The sequence below is a fragment of the Chrysoperla carnea genome, chromosome 1, assembly GCF_905475395.1.
Source record: "Chrysoperla carnea chromosome 1, inChrCarn1.1, whole genome shotgun sequence".
Lineage (NCBI taxonomy): Eukaryota > Metazoa > Arthropoda > Insecta > Neuroptera > Chrysopidae > Chrysoperla > Chrysoperla carnea.
The window spans coordinates 86,793,275-86,818,371 of NC_058337.1; the positions used below are offsets into that span (position 1 = coordinate 86,793,275).

A 25,097-nucleotide genomic window follows, 5' to 3' on the forward strand; every position below is an offset into this window, starting at 1 on the left:
TCGTTCAAGTTTTTTTTGTTATAGTTATAGAAGCAGTACTTAGAACTACTGTGTTGAATGTTACGTCCAACGATATGGATACATACATACATACGTACATTCTTCTTTTATACCCCCTCATGTAACGCTTCTATATTTCGAGAGAGTATAATGTTTTTACTGTTGAAGAAGATGCAATATGTATCTGCTGGATATACTGCTGACGACTTTACTTACAACTACAACTCTGGGAAGATCCGCTTTTAGATTATACTTCACACATGTTTTGTTTAAATAACAAACAAAGAAACGTCTGCTTCTGCTTCCACTTGAATCTTGTATGTTATTAGGTATATTGAACTTGGATCGTTAAATAAAATAATGCTACTAATAATCAAATTTAGCACATAAAAATGGTTTAGTAGTCTTTTAACTCAACCAACTTACATAGAAATGTGTTTGATCCTTTAGTACCCTCTACATTTTGCTCTAATCTCTCTTTACCGCTTTTAAGAAGAATAGAAAGCATAGACAAAAAATTAAGGTTATAATATAGGAAGTTCTAGAGAACTTCGTTTTGCAATGTGAAATAAACAACTCTCAAACAAACAAATAAAATAGTTCAGCAATACTCTCAAACAACGCGAGGTATGGCCAAATGCTGTTCTTTTTATATACATGGCGCTTATAAACGAAACGAAGCGTCTTAAATACCCTAGTGAGCTATATCGTAGTGAGTCGTTGATAAAGAAATAATATATAATTTACTTAACCGACTAAGTGGTGGAGCGAGCCTTTAACCGTTTGACTACTGAGACTGGGAGGTTGCGAGTTCGAATCCAGGCAGTGGTAGTCTGATTAATTACAATTAATGGGGCGGTAAATTGATCACACTGTCGTCGCTTGGATAAGAACAACGTATCTGACTCCACCCGCATCATAAATTTAATTGTATATTCGGATGTAGTTTAAAGTAAATGAAGACTAAATGATGTGGGTGGCATCTATTATAGATGTATGTCTCAAAAACGTAAAAAATCCCATTATTATTATTATTATGATTATTAATATATAATTTACTTGCCTGATTGTTGGGATATTTCTCTAAAGCTGGACTAAGTTAAGTTCCATTATTAATATTGTTGTACGGGTATTTGTATTCGTTTTGCTTTAAAAAATTTTGATCAACTGTAGTTTTAGACAGTAAGGAAAATTTGAAGGCTCTCATCGATTGTCTAGGAATCTAAGGCATTCTATAAGTGCCTTTGTTCAGGGAACTTTTCGAGAATCTGTTACCAAATACATATGTTACCAAAAAATACAATGCCGGACCCTCAACTGAACTGCCAAGTTGTTTTCGAATTGATCAAACGTTACGTTGTAGTCGCATAATAGACAAAGACAAGTGTAAGAATACACCCGCCCATGTAAATATTCCTTTCATTGTGACTGACGAGAGAATTCAACGATTCTTGTTTAAGCTAACATTTTTTATGAAAATAATGTGATCTGTAACGTTTTAATATTATTTCATGATGATTAATTATCGAAATAAGAAATCGTAATTCCAAATATTCTTAAAAATTAAAGGTTAAATAAAAACAAGCATCATGGGATATTCAACTAAGTAGCTAACTTTATTTAGTTTAGATTAAGATAATTTTATTACAAACAACAATAAAAAAACCTCAAACATATAATTATGAAGACATAAATCAATTATAATAGAATAAAATAATTCTTCTCTTATAAAACAATAAAAAAAAAAACTGTTAACTACTGTTTTTAGAAATGATGAAATTTATTATCATAAATATTATCATTCAAATAAAAATAATTGTACAGTGTGCTCCAAATTTTTTATGTATAATTTTTATGCCTTAATCGAGTAAGAAAACATTCGCTTTAAGGCTTAGATATTTATGTACCATGAAACTGTGCTAATTCAATAAAAAAATACTGTAAAATGTTATACCGAAGTGACTGACACTAGTGTTGATTAGCAAAAGTGATTGTTAAACAAATTGTTTTGCTCCAAGACTAAATGTTTCATAAGTGTGTGGTACCAATCGAACAAAAAAGTTTTGTTTAAATATGACTAATTTATGCCATAAACTAGTTAGCGCCAAATATTAACATATGAAAAAAAATTAATATATAACAAAAATATGCTTCTTCAGAATATACATATTAGACAACTTGTTTTCTGAATCCTAAGAAAAGATCTTACAATATTCTACGGCTACGCATAAAGATTATTATTGAATTTTTAAGTTAATTTATTGAATTTTATGTACAAGTTATCTCCAATTTATTTTTTTGCATAGAGAGACTTATACACATGAACAATAATCGTTGAATGGTTGGCTGTTGACTATAAGTGATAACATTTTGCACAAACAAAGAAATCATTATTGTTTGGATTTTTTTTCAAAGATGTATAAACAAATTATGGATATCAAAATGCTATATTTTTTGTTTTTAAAGAAAAAAAACTTTACTAATATCAATGACACTTAATTCATTTAATAAAGTTGATATAATGTGGTCAAAGGTCAAGTAACCGGGTCATACACGATTAGTAGTAGACTCCTTCGTAAATAGTATAAATAAATATTTAGTAACGAGAATGAATGAATGCCTGTTGAAATTCAACTGTTCATATGATACTTAAAATGTTTTCACGAATATCAGTAGCATCATACTTCAAATAGCTGTGATAAATTGTCAACAACGAAGCAAAAATAAGCATGTACAAGACATTTTCAAAGGAAAGGTTGTAAGAAGAATTATGAAATAATCAAAATCAATAACATAGAATGGGAAATCATAGATTTATTAAATTATAAAAAATGATTTGGCTACGCTCAAAGAATGGAAGAAGGAATGATGCCAAAATGTGTTTTAAACGCCAAAATATACGCAACCAGGAGAAAAGAAAGACCAAGGCTCAGATAAATGCATGAAATGGAAGAGCATTGTTGAGGAAGCTATGGCCCATCTCAGTTTGTATCGGCTCATTTGTTTTTATGGAATTAGGGCCGCAACAGAAGTTATCCATCTGTAACGATTTTGCGATCTCCTTTTCTACTGTCCTTCGTCATGTTGCTCATGATCTACCTGTCCTCAGGCCCTCCTTAAAGATTTAAATAGTGACTTATTGCCACTTATTGCCGATGGTGTCTCTTCTTCTTAGTGTGTGTCATATCCATCTATACTTTCGATTTCTGATCAGTTTCTCAATTTCGGGTTCGTTTCACCTTTTCCAGTGTTAGACTTTTTTTTGCGGTTTCTTTAAACGAAAATTTAAGATCTCATTTAGAGGTTAGTCATACAGGTCAGATACTGTTGATAGGAATACCACTTGCGGTTCAGATGTTTTAGATGCTTCATGCCCTTTATTATGTATTTCAATTCTTATGACGGATAGTATTTCAGTTCCTATTCAGGGTTTGACTCTGTAATGTTCCTACTTGCTTTAACTTTAATCTACTAATAAGTGCGAAGGTCACTGAAGAAGGGTCACATATTGTCCCCTCCACCACTGGCTTTGGCAGTAAAGTACATTCACTACTTACAGAAAATTGAACTCTAAGGCGACTTACGAACACACGTGTGTAAAAATATCTCATGCATTCATCATAGAAATCGAGAAGATGATATATAAGGCTAGGCATACACGTAACGGTATACCGGACAGGTTTACCCGAACAGGTTACAATCAGAGCGTGTGTGTCAGCCACTGCAGGCAAACCTGTGCAGGCGTAGCGACCTGTGCAGTCGACCGGAGAAGAATCGAAATTCGATTCTTATACTACCGGCACAGGTGAAGATACCTGCCCATGTGTGTGAGTGGTCTGGCAAACCTGCACAGACATAAGGTTAGCTGTGGCGAGTTGCCAAGAAACTAGCCACAAGCAGTGGTCACGTCGTTTTTTTGCAGGTTTGAATGCACAGGCATATCATTACGTGTATGCCCATCCTTTTAACAACCCTACAAAATTTCAACTTTCCAGGACTTAAAATATTTGAAATGTGTTTGGCCAAGTATCGAACAGAAGACGAAGAATATTCAACGATATTACAATAGTATTATGATTGCATTGCAGTCAAGTAAAACCATACGGTGTATATTAGCGTGTTTAGAATAAATACAATTTACATTTTACGTAATACATTAAATTGATCGTTATTACTTGCTGACTTTTTAAATGCTAATTATGTTTTTATATGCACTGTGTTATTTTTAAAACCAGGTCTATGATCCTTAATTAACAATAAAAATGTATAAAATAATGGTAGGAGTGAGGTGATTAAGTTGAATAGAACCTCTTGCACTGCGACCTTAAAGACCTATTTATGCCTAGTGGTAATACTGATGTAATTTATTTTAGCGTAAAAACAATAAAAACCGAGCTAATTGTTTACCTAAATACCATGTATAATCTAAATTGTATATCTAAACTGAAATTATTGAAAACCCACTGATTTATTTAAATAATTAAAATTTCCAAGTCATTTTGTTCATGCATCTACTCATGGTAATACGTTAGTCCAATTTAGTATAAATTTTCAAATATACCGAGTGTTTCCTAAGTAGGTAGAAAAAATATAAGAGCATATTCTTGAGCCAATGTTATGAAAAACAGTTCATATAATTATATGTCCACTAACACTTCGTTTCCAAGACACAGAGTGAAAATTTTTTTGTTTAGTCTTGTTTTTATACTGTAATATCGGCGCACACATTCTTTGCAGAGCAATTTTTTTAAAAAATTTTAGGTGGCTTCCACAAATATTATAAAAAGATTTTTTTTTTGAAGAGTTTACCACTCTGACTTTCTCTGAATGACGTTCCCATTTGTGTTAGAAATGTGATAGAATATTCGATTAAAACTCTTCCAACTTTTTGAATCGTTATATCTATAAAAAGGTGGCTTTTTGGAAAAAATGTATTTAGAAATTTTTTTAATTTAATTATCTGATATAAAATTTTTGTCTGGACTAATTTTATGATAAAACTTACAGTTTCCCTGAAAATCGCGAAAAACTCGTTTTTGTGACCTTTGACCCCACGTAAAATTTTTTAATCAATCCGACCATATTTTAGCCGAGTACGAATTTTTTTACCATCAGGTGTTTAAATTGACCAGATTAAATATTATATAAAATGTTTATTTAGGTTTCCGATTTTCGATTTATAAAAAAACATTCCTAACATACTGCTTGTGAGAAGAATAATTAGAATTCTCTTTTGTAAATATTATAAACCACATGAAGTTAAGAAAACTATAGTAACATTGAAATTTTAGCAAACATTGATCCTTATCTATAAATATATAGGAGACTTTCTATAGATCTATATAGATAGATAGTCACTCATCACGATATCTCTGGAACTATAAGACCTAGAGACTTGAAATTTGGCAGGAATATTCCTTTTGCCAAGTAGAGGTCAGCTAAGAACGGATTTTACGAAATTCCACCCACAAGGGGGGTTGCGGGGGTGTTCATGAATAAAAAATTCATATTTTTCAATTATGGCTTTTAATAGTTCAAAACTTGGTCAGAATGTTTTAAATTACATTTAGAAATTTTTTAACCTTCGGAGGGTAGAAAGGTGTAGCGAGAAAGTGGTATGGAAATATCGAATATTTACAAATATACCTAAGTGGGGTATCAAATAAAAGAGCATGACGTGTACATTACAAAACTGTTATCCAACGCAAGGAAATGTGGAGGGGGGGTGCAAGTGGGAATGTTGCCCAGCAAAGCGGGCGGGTAACAGCTAGTGTGTCCATAAATTTTTTTAAAGGGGGCTTCCATACGCAAACTCTCATTCCCTTTTTCATCAACTTAGAGTGGAGGTAGGAGAGTGAAAATTATTTTACAACCTATTCTCAAACTTATCTAACGTAAAAAAAATTTTGTGGTGTAAGATACAGTCGACCCGAAACGAACAAAATTTTTGCTAACCGAAAGAATTTGTGTTTTGGCAGTCGTTGAATGAGATCAAAATTAAATTGTTTTGATTGGAACGAATTAGGAAGTATGAAAACAATTCTCCATTACCATGGCATTTCTAAATTTATAAAATTACAACAATTATGATTTTAAAACTGTCACACAATATTTGAACATCTAAAAAAAAAAAAAACAACAAAAAATGATACAAATAATATACACAAAATTGAAATATGTGTTCGATAATTGATACTGATCATTTCTTAATATACCAAATGATATTTAAACGATTGTATAAATTTATTGAAAGTTTTCAATATTGGTTAATTGGTGAAAATAATTCAAAGAAAAGTGATAATGTATGGGCACATAATGAATCATTATCATCAATTAATAAAAAATGGTCCTTGAAAGAAGATACAATAGATTTTTATAATAGTTTAAGTCAATTCAGCAAAGAATCTCGTACGCACAGTCAAGTTGAAAATGAATTTGATATTTTTGGAGAATGTATTGCAATACAATTACGTCAATTACCATTAGACATTGCATTAGAGTTACAATTAGATATGGAAGAAATTTTAATTGATGCAAGACGAAGATCGCTACAATCGTCATGATTTTTAGAGTTTATTGTGAATAATTTTTGTGATCATTTGTCTTTTGTGTTAATATTTTAAGTTGATTTTTGTCATTCAATTTTTATTTATCTTGTCTAGCATAAACTTTCGAGTTACCATTTCACTACGTTTAAGAATTTTTCTACATTTAATGAACAAATTATGATCATGGCTATCGATTGCTATCTTACTTCAAACCAGCATATCAATATGTCTCTTTTTATTTAAACTATCTCGCTAAATAACTGCTCGATTTGTTTACTTGATAAAGGACAGTACAATACTTTAGAAGAAAAATGGACTTGTTGAAAGCTAATAAAATTGGAACCAATCGAGTAGCGATGTTCAAAATAAAATTCCTTAATCTTGAGTTCTAAATTTGTTTATTGTTGAATGTATTGTAATGAAATGCAACTCATCAGTTTTTGCTAGCACTTAACAAAATAAAATATTATTTAAAACTTATTTTCAAATACTTTTCAATTTAAAATGACTTAATTTATTAAAAAATGCTAATTTTATAAAACGAAAATGGACCTGGATTTGCCAAAGATTTATTTGGCTAACTAAACGTTTATACCAAAACACTGTTGAAGGAAAATTTTTAGGCAAATAATTTAATCTAAATCAGTAAATAGTAAATAAAATATACTTACAAAAGTTAATCATTATTAGTTTTAGAAACATTGACCTAGTTTGAGATATTTACAGGAAATTATTTTGCCTGAGACTACTGATATAAATATATAATCAAACGTTTTATTCACCTCGTATTAGTTTATTATTTCCGATTGTGTAATGCACCCATTACAAATTAATATATTAAATTTGCCTCTTGAATAATCAAACTTGACTGAATAATCGACTGCATAATATACAAGTAATGCAATACCGAAAATTTAGACGAGAAAATTAATAAGCTACACTGCGCCATCTATGAACATTATTTTAAAGTTAAATTAAAGATTTCTGTAAAAATTATGAACGATATACAATTTATGACCATCTGTTCTGATACACTTAATGAATTTTGACTATTTACATTTAAAAAAGAAATTGAAAACTGTACATATATGTTAGCTATGTTAAACAATACATTTCCCTATTCCCAGTGTTATGGAAGGGGGATAAGTGAGAGCAAGAGAGTTGAAGGCTATACCGCGGTGGTTTTTACTTTTAAGCCCAATGAAGCGGGTGGATAACAAGCTAGTCTCTAGCAATGTCTCATAAACATATGCTCAAATATAATTACGTTTCATTAATTTTAACTTTTCATTTTCGAGATAATTCAAATCGTCTTCATTCATATTTGCTAATTTTACGTAAAGTTTCTGGAAGAGCTTTAATTCAAACATGAACTCATACTCATTGAAATATTGGCGCATATCATTCGATATTGAAATTTGATTAGTAATAGTGTTATTTATTTAATATTGCTCTTAATGGTAAAGTTTTTTAAAGACTGAAATAAACATCCTGAAAAGTAGAAGGCAAGTTAATAGACGAATGTGTATATCTATTGTCTATTGTGTGAACAATAATAGTGTAAAGAATGAAAATGTAATGTTTTAGACTTAGAAAATAAAAAAATTATAATTTATTTTTATCAATTCGAGATCTACCATTATTTTTCAAAATATTCGATTCTAATAAAGATTTTCTTTTTCAGTGACTGAAAATAATCTAACTCCAGAGTTTGCTAAATATACATTAGTTAAACCGAAAATATATCATGGCAGAGAAAAACGTGAAATTTCTACGACCAAAGAAGATGTAAGTTCATTACAAGTTATTAAGTTAAGGTAGTACAAGCGCCAAGAAATATTTTCAATATTTTGAAAATTTCTCCAGATATCGAAAAATTTTATTCTTACTTTTCGTCTTCTATTGTCAGATTATAACATAATTCACCATCAAAATTGAAAAAATATATATTTTTTAATTTGTATCCCTACTACCGTGTCCATAAATCCTTAATTAGTCGGGCACAACGTGATTTTTTTGTTTTCAATAATTTTTTAAGGTTTTTTTTAATTTGAATGGTTTTTTTTTTAAATTTTCACCGACCAGTTTTGGAGAAATATCCGAAAGACCAATGTTAAATATGCCTACTTTTGAAGTCATTTATTTATTTAAATAGTCTGGCAACCGCCTCCCCCTAAAATTTGCAGAATTGATTTAGACTTAGTACAACTTCATATACAAATAAATCAAGCCTTTTATCCTAAATTATCCTGGCGCCCGTACATCCTTAAGTTTTAATTTTCTAAATATTTTAACCTAAATTTCAACAAATTAACGATGTTCCAGCATGGTATTTGCAGTTTCTATGTTAAAGCAATGGTACAATTTTTTTTTCGACAGAATTTAACGAAAAATTAAATTTAAGAATTTAATAATGCTTACTATTAATTCCCAAAGTTTCAGAAATTTTGACCGTTTAAAATGGGAAATAATTATGCCAACGTCCCAATTTCGATCAATTTACGTCAAAATTAATATCTCGAAAGTGAAAATTAATTTCTAAATTTTTTTTTTAGAATTTTATTGTATAAACATTTTTTTCTACCTTTTCTTCAATATATAATAATATCATAAAAATTGTTGGAGAGACCGGACATTTTACATGGTTTAAATGGGACATGACCCTCAAAATCGCGAACTTTGTCTTTAAATATCTCGCGATCTAAACGGTCAAAAATTATGAAATTTTAGGAATTCATAAATAAAGCTATTATAAACCCGAGAAAAAAAATTCGGCCAAATCTGTCGAAAAGTGATTTCATGCTGGTACTACCTTAAATTGAATAAAATTAAAACTACATTATAAAATATGTGTCATTTTCAATTGTACGTCATGGCATGCTGGGTGATTATCATCGGATGTTACCCATGGCAAAGTATTATTTTATTTCATTGTTGTGAATCATAATGACGCGATCATTGTGGTAGGTAATTATGTATGGGAATTTAGTAATTTCATTGCATAATGATCTTCTGAATATGCCATTGAACTCAAATATATTATTATTTTATAAATTGATTATCATCAGGCAGGCGCCATTATAGCCGATTGATGTTGCAAAAAAAAATAAATATATACAAATGAGTATTTGAGAAATTTGTAAACAGTTTATGCTATTAGTATGCAAAATCATCGATAATTTGATATGTTTTCTTGAGTAGTAAATATCAAACACCCTCCAAAATTCGAGGGTAGTTGAACTTACGAAAAAAATTATTACAATCAGTATCCCTACTCCTGAATTCGAGGAGGATTACACTTGAAACGGGACATAATGTATACTGAGATTGATTATACTTAAGGGTTCTTTCAAGGTTTAGTTGTTTTTTTAACGCGAACACTAATATTTATTCAATCATAGATGTAAATACTATTTAAAAGTCAATCCAAGGTCAAATTTGTTAAAACTAATTTTTAATTAATTGATCGAGTTTGATAAATAAAGTTTCTTAATAAAGCTGTAAAGTTCGAAAAGTTACACAAGAGCACTGACTTTGAAACCTTCAAACTCAATAATCGAGAACGGATTAAATCTTACTCAAATTCAGGATTTACACTTAATTCGTTCATCACTTGAAAAATTTCAATCCATTTCAATTCTGAACTATGTTCACTCTCTGTGTGAGTTCGTTTCAATAATTTTTTAATCAATAATATTTAATGGAAAAACGTATCCAAAAACCGTATTAAAACGGATTAAATTTTCAATTCATTTTCGGTTATTGGGAGGCTAAGTAAAAGTCTATTATAACAAAATAAAGATCCGTCTGATCTGCGGAAGTGATTAATTATGTAATATAGCTAAATATATTCATATTAGAATTCTAGTTAATCTTATCTACTCAGGTATTCGATTACAAAAAGCAATGTAAATGAAACAATATTAAAGCAGCCTTTAGTGTCACACTGAAAGTTACAAACAAGGATTTTCTACTTTGATTCCTAAAATTTTCAATTAACTTTGTCTTTCATCTCGTGAGTATTTATAACTCGAAAATGAGACGTAAAAAAAACTGGAACTTTTTTAAATATCGAAGCTTAAAAGAAATTGATCAAACTGAATTTCCATCAAATAAAAGGCTGTGCGGATGTATTTATACAAAAAGAAAACATGAAGAATTGAAAATATGAATGCCAACACATAAACTAAGAAAAAATTTGTCCACTATCTGTTAAATTTGGATGAGGAACAAAATATTACGGAAAACTTTTCAAACGATTTTCTATATGACAAGTTAAGGAGGTACGAGCACCAAGGCAATAAAGCTTGATTTTTTTATATGAAATTGGACCAAATCTAAATCAATTCTGTTTTCAATTTTGATGATGAATTATGTTATAACTTGACAATATAAGACGAAAAGTAAGAATAAAATATTTCGATATCTGGAAAAATTTTCAAAATAACGAAAATTGAAAATTTTGTTTAATTATTTAGCTTTTGATATTTTGAAAAATATATCGAAAAATTTTATTCTTATTTTTCGTCTACATTTATGAAATTATTATCAAACTTGAAAATAAGGTACAAATTATTTCAACCCTAAATCTAAAATTGTCTTAGTACTCGTACTACCTTAAAAAAATAACTGTTCCCTCATATATAATGTATTCAAATAGTGGTTAAAAACATTGATCATAGAAATAAAGAAACAATAATTAAGCCTTGAATAAAATTTATATATATTATTTTTTTCAGGATGGAAGTCACGTACATGACTTAAAAATAACATTAGAAATAAATGGAAAAGAGCATTTATTAAATTTAAAATTAAATAGAGAATTAATACCAAAAGGCTATTTTCACAGATATCAACATAAAGGAAAATCTGTCGTTAAAAAGCCTAAAATTAATGTAAGTATGCAATAAAATAAATTTTAAAAATCCCTTAAAATTTAAACGAGTATTTAAAAATAATTTTTACAGGACATAGAATTATGTCAATATCAAGGCTCGTTAAATGGCGTAGAACATTCATGGGCTGCCATATCTACATGTGATAATAAACTATCTGGTGTAATATTTGATGGTAATGAATTACATTACATAGAATCAACTAGAAAAAGTAATAGTAGTAAGAATGATTTGGAAAATTTTAATGATCATTATTTATATAAACATTCGGATTTGATGGAGAAGAAAAAATGTGGCTATGAAGGTTCGAACATTTCACCGTTGAATGCGTCCTCATCAGAAGCAATAATTGATAATCGTGAATTTAATAGGATACTTAGGGTTTGTATAAATAATTATATCTTTAAACATATACATATAGAGTGGGCGTTTTTAAGATAAACGCCCAATCTACGTGAAAACAAACAATTGACTGAGTTAAAAATCTAGCACAATAAGTTTTTTTTTATAAGGAACGTTTTTGTTAATTATAATGTCACTTAATGTCATAAATATGAGTATAGAATAAATGAGAAATTTAAGGTGCAAGTCTTCAAGAGTAAAATGCTTTTCGTAAAATCACAATCGGACCATTTAAAGCTGAACAAATTAATTTGTTAAATAGTACCCTTTCTAATTATTAATTGAATATCTCGAAAATTATTAATTATTCAACATCTATGGTTTTAGTCACTTATGCGCATCTTTTCAGAAAATATTAGAGCTATTAACTATTGCAAATTGAAAAACAATGCGTTTTGCGATATTTCGTAATTTTACAATCAACTAATAAACCGATTTGACTTCTGCGACCGCCATTTTGTAGATTTTTCAAAATTCTACAACTTTTGTATTGGTTCAAGTCTGTTGTGAGCCTGGTTCTGCAGATATTTGTAAAAAACCGAGAAAGACCCTTTTTTTCGAATTATATCGGCCTTCATTTTGTTATTTTTGCAAAGAAAACCTTGGATTTCAGTCTTAATTCATGCTTTCGATCTACTGAACTTGTATGATCTGCAAACTGTTTGTAGTTATGAATTAGTACCTGGATATGGTTTTTTTCATAATTAGGCTGGTCTATAGAGCTGACTCTTTTCTGTCATTTCATTTTTTTAATTAAAATTGTTCGACCTACTTTTATTGTAAGAATCATAAAACCATAAATGATGATTTGCAAAGGCATGACGGTAATCAACCTGGCTTTATGTTAATACAATTACTTTACCTCAGTTAATTGTAAAAACATCTTGCTAGGACACTAATTTTTCAATCTCTCTTTTTGTAGTATAAAAGATCAGATCGATCAGCAAGCCATAAAAGTAACATTCGTGGACCATATAATGCTAATAAACGATCAAGATATGTGGAATTAGTTATGGTTGTAGATCAGTTAGAGTACAAAAAACAAGAGTCCAATCTACGAACAGTAAATAATCGATGCAAAAATATTGCTAATATTATTAATGCGGTAAGTAACAAAATATTACAATTTAAATATACTATACACAAATTATAGGTACAAAATTTCAAAGCCATTTTATGTTTGTTTTAGTTATATTCTCCGTTAAATATTTTTATTGCCCTTGTTGGGGTTGTGGTTTGGACGGAAGTTGATGAAATAAAAATATCTGAAAATGGTGATACAACTTTAACAAGCTTTTTGCATTATCGTCGTGAACGTTTGATCAAAGAACATCCTAACGATAATGCACAATTATTAACGTAGGTATTTTCTTTATCAAGATAGCCTTAGCCGTTTTCCAGTCATGCGCGTAATAATATAGATATTGAAGATTTAATTTTTTATGTCATTAAAGTGAAAATAACTCTGTAATCTTTTATAATTTTAGTGGAATTCAGTTTGGAGGTGGAGTTGTTGGTAAAGCTTTAAAAGGTCCTATTTGTACGTATGAATTTTCTGGTGGAGTTTCTATGGATCATTCAAGTACAGTGGGATTAGTGGCTACAACTATAGCTCACGAAATGGGCCATAATTTTGGTAAGTTTTATTTACTGCTGGATTTCATGTTTATTATTTTAATATACATATATACCGGGTGTATCAGAATAAATACTATTAAAAAAGTTTTAGCCATTTAAAGATCGTCAACTCTTTTCTTAATACGTATGGGAATCTCAATACGAAGTATATTTTATTTAAGAAAAATATTTATATTGAACTACCTATAAAAGTAAACTGTTTCCGAGACACACATAATGTATTTTCATAAGAATTGAAATTATAGTTTTCGAATTTTTAAATTTTACAAAAATAGGCGTCGCTAATTCAGAAAAAGATAACTGAGATCAATATTTTATGCTTGTAAAGGCTGGCTGTTTTATGTCGGGGTTTTTATAAATTTTACATTTTACTCCGCCCCTTTGTCACGCTAGAATCTATGAAAGCTGAAAATAAACTTTAAGTCAAAAGCAGTTACAAAACCATTTTTCTTTTTGTTTCATCGTCCGCTAAAGTTGTGTACTTAACATATTAGAAAATTTATGATGTCAAAAAAGTAACTATCGTTAAAAAATGTGTATCCTTCATATAATCAACTCATCTTAAATTGTATTATGCAGGTATGGAACATGATACAAACGAGTGTAACTGCCCAGATGAACGATGTATTATGTCACCGTCAAGTTCTTCATTATCACCTAAACATTGGTCATCGTGTAGCTTAGAATATCTAGCGAATGCATTCGAACATGGCATGGATTATTGTTTACGCAACAAACCTGAAAATTTGTTCGATAGTCCTGTATGTGGAAACGGATTTGTTGAACCTGGTGAACAATGTGACTGTGGAATTGTTGATAATTGTAAAAACCCATGTTGTAATGCTACTACATGTATGTTACATTCAAATGCTAGTTGTGCTACCGGGGAATGTTGTGATTTATTGACATGTCGGCCAAAAATTGCTGGTACGTTATGTCGATCGGCCGACCATGAGTGTGATCTTCCTGAGTATTGTACTGGTCAGTCTGAATATTGTCCAAATGATGTATATAAAATGGATACTGAAACTTGTGATGGAGGTAAAGCGTTCTGTTATCAAGGTTCATGCCGCACTCGGAGTGATCAGTGTAAAATTTTATGGGGCCCTTCGGGTTCATCTAGTGATGAGTGTTATAAGTTAAATAATAAAGGGACACGACATGGAAATTGTGGCTATAATCGACTGAATTCGTCGTATATTAAGTGCAGGGATGAGTAAGTTGTGCAGTTTATATAAAAATGGATAAGAAATTTGCTTTAAAAACTGACAATATCAACATAACATTTTTTTTTTTTAATCTTACATTACATTTATGCCTTTCCATTCAATATTAAAGAAAAACTTTCTTTTCTTAAGAAAAGAAAGCTTTTCTTAAGAATTAGGTTGCTATTCGCATCCCCTTTTAGAGCTTTATCACCCCCAACGCAAATTCAAATTACACGAATTTAGGACCAAATGGAGGTATTTCCAGCTAACAATTTCCAGTTTACTTATTTATTTTCAGCATAATCTCTAAATTCAGAATTATCTTATCGCATAATTTTGATCGTTTCTTAAACTGAGCAGGCAATATATTACGTTTTTTTAAAAACTCTAAGCAAATTTCTTTTATTAAAAGAATTATACATTTTCAATAGTAAAATTATTTTCATGAAAATTTTTTTTGAATCTCAGTAATGTATTTTGTGGAATGCTTCATTGCCGTCATTTAAATGAGAAATTGGAATTTGGTATGGAATCTGTTGCAATTATATCACATACTTTTATCAATTCAAAAGGCTCCATTATACCATGTCGTAATGCGTTAGTGGATTTGGGATTAAATGAAGTTGATCCTGGTTTAACACCAGATGGTGCAAAATGTGGTGATGGAAAGGTATGCAATTATATTTTTCCTTACTTACACATTTATTAATGACGTTTTTGTTTTGCAATAGATGTGTATCAATCAAAAATGTATGCCAGTTGAAAATTTACGAAAATCGAGTATCGTAAGTTGTCCTAGTGATTGTAATGGTAATGGCTATTGTAACAGCAAAGGACATTGTCATTGTAAAGATGATTTTGCTCCGCCAAATTGTGATTATCCTGGTGTTGGTGGATCTGTGGATAGTGGACCAGCTAGTGATCCAAATGGTATGTATATATTATTTTCTTGAACTAAAATTTATGCAATTATTTGGCCAATAATTGGCATCTTTACAAAAATTTTCTGACTTTTGTATGCATATAGTTAAAAAAATGTTAAATGTTTTTCTTTTCTGTTACAGCAAATCGAGATTTTGTGACTGCCATGTATATAATATTCCTTGGAATAATACCGTTGATCGCCTTAATGTCCTTATTTGTATATTACAATCATCGTAACCATATAATTGTATGGCCAAAACGTTCAAGTGGTGGAAAACCGTACGTATCATTAATAATAAATTATTTATTGTGTCGGTGTCTACGTAGATTAGTGCATGATAACAACAGTAGAACTGATGGTATTCGTGGTAAAAATAAACGTCATGGTGGTGGTTCTAGTAATATTAATGGCGTTAATGGTGTTAACAATAATCAAAATACATTACCCACAATATCTGGTTCAATACGAAATTTAAATTTAGAAATTAAACAAACTGGTTTAATCTCAACAACAAATAGTGATGTATTAAATAATAGAAATAATACAAAAATTGTACCAATCAAATCAAATCGACCAGCTCCGCCACCTCCTCGTAATTTACAAAGTACAGTTCATACACAAAATAATATTCGTACAAATCAAAATGGCTCACGAATACAAACACTTAAAAAACAATTACAAATGAACGAACAATGTTAGAAATAGAGTTGCCACACTTTTCTGAAATAACTTGCATTTACCGTTGATTGATTTTAAAGCTCCTAAGATGTAACCTCATGTTGACGCTTGACGTTGGCTTTGAGCATCAAGTTAGGGTTCCATCTAGCTGAAAAAATACAATTATGTCCAGCGTCAGCGTTGATATCTCAAGATATACATACTAAAAATAATTCTCTAAGGCCTAACCTCATTTTTAATTAAACCCATGATAATGGTAAATAAACAATTACATATGTCCATAATGGCTGGTGAATATGATTGTAAATTATCGGTTTATCAGGGCAAAAATTTTAAATTGTTATAACGTATTGTACAGTTGAATATAAATTTATTTAGCCAGTGCTGTCAAAATCAATCCTGAGAATAAAAAGCTATACTATGTTTCACTTTTTACGATGCGACGCTGCTTTGTTTTTTTCCCAAGTGGCAACATGGCCTAAAGTCTAATTTGACGCTCAAACTCAGCGTCATCATGAAAATACACCTCTATTCTTGAGTTTGGAATGGTAGATGTCGCATTCAATATTCGATAGTAGGGTCTTCCTTCCAGAATGTGTTTCAAAATATTCGGACACAATTCAGTTTGCCAAAAGAGGTAATTTAAACTTGCGGCTGAAGCAAATCTGGTTATGTAAATAATATATGGTTATGTAAATTTTACAGAATATACAGCTTACGAATTCGGACAGAGTTCCGTTAATTCTTATAAAGTCTGTATTTTTATTGTCCGCTAGTATATCTATCATCTATGAGCTAGAAATTAATAATCTACAAATCTACACGAGGAACGCTAAAGTGTCAATTTCTTTTAAAATATCTGCTGTAAAAATATGACCGTGCATGAAAATTTTTCATCACCCTGGCGTCATTTTACACTTGTATCTTTATTACATTGTAAGACCCAATTATCTATTTATAACTTAGTATCAAGGATAAAAATCATAGCTAACTTGAAAAAGTATACCCTGTATTGGAACGGATCATATTGTATTTAACTCTTAATTATCGACTATTCTGTATAAACGTGGTTAATATATGAGTTATAATTTAGTTCTTAGCACTTCAACGACTTCCATACTTGGCCATAAGAAACTATAATGAACAACAGTTCGATTCAACGAAGAAAAACTAATAAAATTTGGGATCCCTACAAAAAATATAAGTATCTGTTTTCACTATATAAGGGTTTGTGTTCACGGCAATCAAATATTTAAGACGTATTTTTGTAAATAGATACTTCAATCGACTTAAACAACTTAAGATGACGGTGTATTCAAAATATAATATAACTTTAAAAAATATGTGAATTTGGTCATAAATGGCTCATTTTATAACTTTAAAAAAGAGTTCCGAATTATTGTCTGTCGAATAGAGAGCTTTGAGGTTTTTTTTTTTTTTATATTCGCTAGACAAGGGAGCGGTTAAGATTTAGAACCTAAGCTGGAAATAACGAGAAAACATTCATATTTGATAATTAGAGAAAACTGCTAATAAATACTAAATTTCCTGCTGTCATGTTAGACGATGGGAATCGAAGATAAAAGTTTAACAGTTTTAAGGCGTATGTCACTTACTTTGTTGTCGAAATTATAAAAAGAGGCAAAATAGAAAACTATACTATCGTTTGGAAAAAAAACATAATATACATTTTTAGAAGATGAACGGTTAGAACGGGGTGAAAAGACTGACAAAATGTTATCTCCTCTTAATTATTAGCCGTGAAATGAAAGCTGAACTATGATGATTGGTGGCAAATACACCTATTTAGGCCATTTTTGCTAAACTTTGCAAAAGTCTGTTCCACTTTATTATTTCTACGGCTATTTATATATTTATTTATCGAAGGCTGAACAAAATCTGTCTTAATTATTTCGAAAAAGAGCTTTTTACTCTTAACTACTATTAACTTTTATTAAAAAATTAGCCAAAAGACTAGATATCAAAGCATTTTTCTTTTAATTAAGCGTCGTGAACACAAACTTTTAATAGTAATGATGGGTGGTTGAAATTTTACTCTGCATGTGAAAAGTTATGAAAAGTGTTCTTTTTATCATTCCATTTCCATAAAAGTGTGGCAATCATTCCATATTTAATACGACTGAAAACTCGAAACGACATTAAATGGCATTTGTGATATTTCAAATTGTAATTCATTACGCAATAAATAAATTTGTGTGTTTTATCATTTCATAAATCATACATTAAAATGAAAAGTCGAGCTATTTAAATAAAAATTTTAATATTAACTATTTAATTAGTCTTAAGCAATTCATCGTATATGTTTTATAATCTCATTATAGTTGAATCTCTTTACACTCGAATAGATTTAGCTACCACGTTTTTCCCTTCGCTTGATTTTGATGAACTACTTTGAATTCACTTCTATGTCGTCTAGATTACTTGCATTTAAAAAACTATAACAATGCTAATTTTGATACAAACAAATGAAGAAATGATTCGAAAAATTTCGAAAATTATGTTAAAACTTACATTTTTAAGTTAAATTTACTCTAGTATTAATTTATGTTAAAATTTGAAACTTCTTTAGTAGGAAAAGCAAGACATTTTTTCTATTACGATCATAATCCTTTCTAAATTGTTTCTTTTTATAGTATCTTAATTTGAAAACGAAAAAAATGCTGTGATAAAATAAGAACGGGCTTATGATTTTTAACTGTCGTGTTTAACTTTAAATGGCTCAAAGCCTATTTTACCACGATTCAATTCGTATATTGTATTTCCGGGTGGCGGATATCAAACACATGCGTAGTTAAATCTTCATATGAAAGAAAAAATTATATAATATGCTTTATTGCGCTAGTATAAGGCAATAAAATTACGACAAACAACTTTAAGAAGTTTCATTTTTTAATTTGTGAGAATATTCCTGCAATGTAAACTATATATCTATTTTAAATAACCTTATAGTACTTAAAAATTATTATCTTTTAAAAAGATTGACCAAAGAAAGTACTTAATAGGGTTTATTTTAACTTTAAATTTTGTAATTATTTAAAAAGTGTACTTTTAACTTTTTGTACTCATTGACAACGATTAAATTTACGCAAGTGTATCAACTCTAAATTTTCGGCATAGGATTCATTTTGCGAAGTGACATGCCTATTTGACTCGTTTATGCTTCTTTGTGTATTGTTTGATGTTTGGCGCATATTTGTTCGGGGCTTCAAAAAATAAAAGTGGGTGTGCAAGTTCAATCATGAGCGGTCTACCATTCTTGGTGGTTACATAAAAATTATTCCGCGCTATTTCGCTCAAGAATACTTGCGTGGTTTATGAATTTTCTTGTGTAACTATGTTACTTTTCAAGAACTTCTAAGGATGCTCTTGATGGTCGAATAACCTCTTATTTCCGAATGCGGTCATCACGAGGTTTCTGATGTAATCTAGTTCCTCTATATTGAGATGTGTGAATCTAATCGTTGTCACAAACTCAATAAACATAATCAGAGAACATCCATCTTTACAGCTTTCTCATTTGATGGCTGTGATTCTTTCATTATTAGAATAATACTTATTCCATTTTACTAATCACATTATTCCTTTTTATTAATATTTTTGAAGTAGACTATGCTAATCAAATTTCAGTTCAGAGGATCTCATTTACAAAAACAAGATTTTATTTTAATTTTAGAGCTTTTTATTTTAATAATGAATAAATCACAATTTCAACTTTCAACTTAATTTTTAATTTTGTTAATTTACTAAGCTATAAAATAAAGGAAGTATTTGGAATAATCATTGACCCTGAATAGTTTAATTAATCTCTTATTAGATAAAGTGAATTTAAAATTCAGAGTTATCGCACACACGTTTAAAATTGTTTTGGATTGCATTTTCAAAACAATAATACAGGCCAATGATTCTTTATTTTGAATTCTTTTGCTTCTCTTCATGTGTAGTAATTTTTCTTATACTGTTAGTCACATAACTTATTCCATCAAGTCTGGTTTTAAATCGAAATAATTACCATTGCAATTAAAAATTAATTTAGTCTTAATCAAAACTGCACTATACTTCAATTAGCAATTATGTTGGTTAATCCAGGTTCTTCTTATAAATTAAAAAGTTTCATTAAGTTTGTACTCATATCTTTTAAAGCCAAATAAATGTTTTGATATGTTTTTTTTTTCTAATTTTCTCATTATTTTCTCATTAAAAAAAATATTTTTTACCCGTAAAGTTAAATTAAATTTTTGCAAATATTTGTGATTAAAAATTGCGCATGTTGCATGTTAACATATGCTTTTCTAATAATTATATACATAAGCGATTTAATGCTATAAAAAGCTTCTTTTATCCACAGATCCAAATCAACATCAGATTCAACACGTGGACATCCTATATTCCCAACAGCTCCTCAATTATCAGAAATAAGAAACGATGATAATTCATCACTTTTGCCACATTCTAGTTCATCGCATATTGCTAACGGCTTTAGTAATAACTTTTTCGGTCATTTTAAGGGATTTATTATTACTCCAATTTCGAAGCCAACAGATGAGAACACTCCTAGTACTATTATGGAACCAAGTCCTGCTAATCATAGTGATTCAACTTTTCTTAATAATGACTCGAAAGTATTACCACAGCGATCAGCTCCACCTCCACCAGTTGTACCAAATATATCATTTAAATTGCCAAAACCTGTGAGTCGCTCAAGAACAATACATGGTAATAAACCAACGCTAAGTGTCAAACCTTTAGGATCTGCATCCTCCAATACAGATAATAATAATTCCATCAATTCTGTGTTATCTTCAGTTAATGTTATTTCAACAGTTCCAGCGTCAAATGTTGGCGGTTCTAGACCATTGATATCCGATCCAATTTTAGAAACATCGACGTGTACTGCCAAAGAGCTTTTATCCCCATTAAAAAATGCACCTAAACTGCCTATAAGACCTGCACCAGCAGTACCTACTATTACCTCAACGATTGGTAATCGACCACTTTCAAGTCCAAATATTGCTATGAATGCTATTGCAATACCTCCTGAAAGTGAAAAGAAAAGTAAAGATACGGGAGGAACGACACTTAACCGTATTGCATCCTTTTTAAAATCAAAAAATGATAAAAGTAAAATGAATCCTGAAATAACAATAGTTCCACAAAATGTAAACGTTAAACCTAAAAAAATTTCAGATAAAATTCAATTAAAAAATATTGAAATATCAAGTCCGATATTACAATCACAAGTTGAAATCCCTGTAAGCACCCTCCCAATCGATCAAGTTGATGCGCTTGACAAGAAAATTATTGTAATGCGTGCGCAAAGCATGCGTACAGGTGAAATAGTGAAGAAACCTAATATACCAACGTTTGGGTCAATGCGCCAACCATCAAATCATGCTAAACGTCCTACAAGTATTCCAGCAGCAAATAGACCAACTAGTCCACCACCACCAAGGCCTCCTCCAATTTCAGATGGGAAATTTACAAAATCTTCGACTGCCATGAATCATCGTATCCCAGAAAATATGTACAGCGATTGTATGGTTGCAACCCCGAATACTGATAATAAAACGATTGGCGACAATGATTCACCGAGTAGTACAGACAACATTTATGCAGTCATCGAAGAAAATATTAAACCGATGAATGAAAACTTTTCCCCTAAATCTGATCCCATTACTACAGCTGATAATAATATGAAACCTTTTGTAAATCGAAGTAATTCAGGTAGTACTGAAAGTATGGGTTTGTTAGGGGAAATTGTTTCTGAAATACAAAATAGAAATTTTGATTCAATTTATTCAACATCCACGTTAAACCGTAAAAGAGAAGCCATGAAACAGAAAAGTATTGAACAACAAAATGAAAATTTAGCTAAAAATAATTTTACTATTAATAGCTCTCAAGGTTCTTATGCAAATACTACCAATAACACACCAATATATAAATCTCCGGAGAGTATATATAGTAATTTGGAAGGAAATATATCAAGTGCCGTTTCAACGACTTCAAGTGGTTATTTGCATCCTTCAGCGGTTAACACTCCTAAATTAAATCCATCTGGTGGCCTTGATGTTAAATCAACATACAATACTCCAACGGCAACTAGTGTAGATTCTAAGAAAAGTACAACAGATGAATTAGTAAATCATAAACCATTTTCATCAACTTTTCAACGTAAATCTGGCCCATTAGCATCGGCTTATTCAAATATTAACAATGAAAAAGCCGAAACAAAACCAAAACCTACAATTTCAAATAAAGTTGATGATAAGAAACCAGCAAGTAAGCCACCAACTACATTAAAGAAACAAATCACACCACCAAATTTAAAAGGTGTGCAAAAAAACCCAACAAATTCTACTAGTCGTGGAGTAATTCCAAAAAATTTACCAAAAACTGGACAAAAAACTGATAATAGTCCTGATTTAGTTTCTAGTTGTGCAACAAATAATTCCTCAACAACAAATTCCCCCGATATTGTTAATAACAGTGATACAACACAAAAAACTAATTTATCAAAAACTTCGAGTGTATCGAAACCTTTAAATTCGAAGCCAGTGAATAATAGTGGTGCTACAAAATTATTACGAGATAAATCCCCAGCATCTGGGGGTATTAATAATACAACAGTGAAAAAAATCGGTGCAATTAATAAATCGTTAAGTGGTACTAATAAACCTTCAACTGTCGCAAAACCAATAAAAAATACACTGCCACCAATAGCAACACGTAATACACCTAATAAATTATCTAACGTTGCATCATTGCAACAAAAATTCGAAGCAAATAAATCTGTAAGCAATAATAATAAAATACCGGAAAGTAAACGAACCGTTTCGTAATGCAAATATTTACACGAATTCGTAGATGGTAATCTTAATAACGTAACACCAACGATTCAAATGATAAGTGGGACATCATGGATACAATTGAAGTAACTAGCCATTAATAAAAAAATGAAAAACTTTTGCATGCCTGTCACAAAAAAAATAGAAAGGTTATATGTCTCTGGTATAATTGGCCTTATTAATTAATACAAACCTGTTAAAAGGGTTGAATATTTACTAGATAGTGGATGATATGATTGCTGGCACAGGCGTACTCTTTTCATGAAATTCTCAAGGGCTGTGTCGCAAAAATTATGCGGCTTCGATCGTTGTGGGTTTACTCACATAAACTTGTGGCTTTAAAAACCCCAAAGAAAAAATTCAAAACACGTTAAATCCCATGATCTGGGCAGCCAATGCCAATTTCCAAAACGAGAAAAAACACGACCAGGAAATGGCATATTGCACTGTCCTGTTGAAACTAGCGTTCTTAATGGAACACCCTTTACTAATACTATCCTACAATATCAAAACTTTTTCCAGGCGTTTACAAAAGAAAAAACTTATAATTTTCTTTTACAAGATGAGTCATCTGTTTTTGAGTTTTTAAATTTGAAAGAACACTGTTTACGGGAGAAAATCGAAAGATTGATTAGCATTTATATTTCAAAAATAGCACAGATAAAATGTCAACCATGGCTCTTTTTACAGAATTTTATTTTCAACAAAAGTTTATTCATATTTTTATCTGAAAATTGAATAATCCAAATCAATTGATACAGCCCTACCACCGTTTTCATATTCACATGACCTACAAGTATTTCCCCAAAATACATGTTCAAACCGTATACAAAATTGCACCAGAGATATAAATTCTAATTTTGAGTATTTATTATTATGTACTCCTGCCCCAACTAGTGCAAAATTTTTTCGTTTTTTAAATGGCTTGAAAATGAAGTTATGTTACATTATTTTATTTTTAAATATTTACGAAAAGTCAAATCACAAAAAGACGGTCACATTTATGTTGACAACGAATTTCCTAGGATCTCAGCCTAAATAACCGCAGCTAAAGTTTAAATCAGAAAATTATAATCTAAGAAAAACGGTTAATATACGTTATTGTAGCGTTTTTAATCAAACGTAAATATGAGTTTTAAGATTTACGTAAATATTGCTAATAAAAGAGGACTCTAAAATATATAATTTTACAAAAACTGAATACCAGTGGTGCTAAAAATATTATCGTTAAAAAAAATGACAAAAAAAGTGTGCATATAAAAAAGAAAACTTCTACGACATAGTTTATAGTAATGATTGATTATATTAAAGCGTTTTATTATTTAGTTAGATACAAATAAGACAATCAAAATGACTATTAAAAAGAACATTTATATAACTGTGAATAATTCTGATAATAATTTATTTATCTTTCGTTTTCTACTTTTGTTTTTATTTTTTAAAGCTAATTAATCATTTTAGTGCTACAAATTAGCGTATATACATGAACATTAAAACAAGTAAGAAGTAATACTTTTGCTAAAATTATTTAAATTTTACGTGATAAAATGATGTAATTATAGATATTTTTTGAACAAATCTCAAAAAAATGGAAAAGTTAAATTACAATTTATTAAAAAATGCTTTGATTTCATGTAGTTGATTTTAGTTTTAATCTCGTCGCAAAAGTGGCTTGTTAATTTTGATATCAGTATGTATGTGTTTCCAATCTATGTGACTCTTTTTAACGAATGACCTGGATTTGAATACTTTTTTTTAAATTATAAAACTATCCAGAAAAATATTCTTACACACGTTGGGGCACAGTATGCGTTTTTGAAAATGCCGTAAAACTGAAACTTAATTTTTCCAAATTACAGTTTTTTGTCATCTAAAATACATAAAAAAAACATTAAAGAAAATTATATAAAACAAAGTTTTAAGTAAGTTGTAAATTG

General features: G+C 29.9%; 1 protein-coding gene across 1 annotated transcript in view; it reads left to right on the plus strand.

Annotated features, from left to right (window-relative positions):
- LOC123290629 (disintegrin and metalloproteinase domain-containing protein 12-like) overlaps positions 1-24,666 on the plus strand; it is a 65,894-nt gene extending 41,228 nt beyond the window's left edge. Inside the window, exons 2-12 of the mRNA XM_044870883.1 lie at positions 8,233-8,336; positions 11,288-11,443; positions 11,516-11,824; positions 12,768-12,950; positions 13,035-13,204; positions 13,333-13,481; positions 14,063-14,699; positions 15,160-15,361; positions 15,423-15,621; positions 15,756-15,894; positions 20,661-24,666. Of these exons, the coding sequence (XP_044726818.1) occupies positions 8,233-8,336; positions 11,288-11,443; positions 11,516-11,824; positions 12,768-12,950; positions 13,035-13,204; positions 13,333-13,481; positions 14,063-14,699; positions 15,160-15,361; positions 15,423-15,621; positions 15,756-15,894; positions 20,661-23,154 (4,742 nt within the window). The 3' untranslated portion in view covers positions 23,155-24,666. The remainder of the gene's footprint in view (positions 1-8,232; positions 8,337-11,287; positions 11,444-11,515; positions 11,825-12,767; positions 12,951-13,034; positions 13,205-13,332; positions 13,482-14,062; positions 14,700-15,159; positions 15,362-15,422; positions 15,622-15,755; positions 15,895-20,660) is intronic.
- The last annotated feature ends 431 nt before the right edge of the window (positions 24,667-25,097 follow it).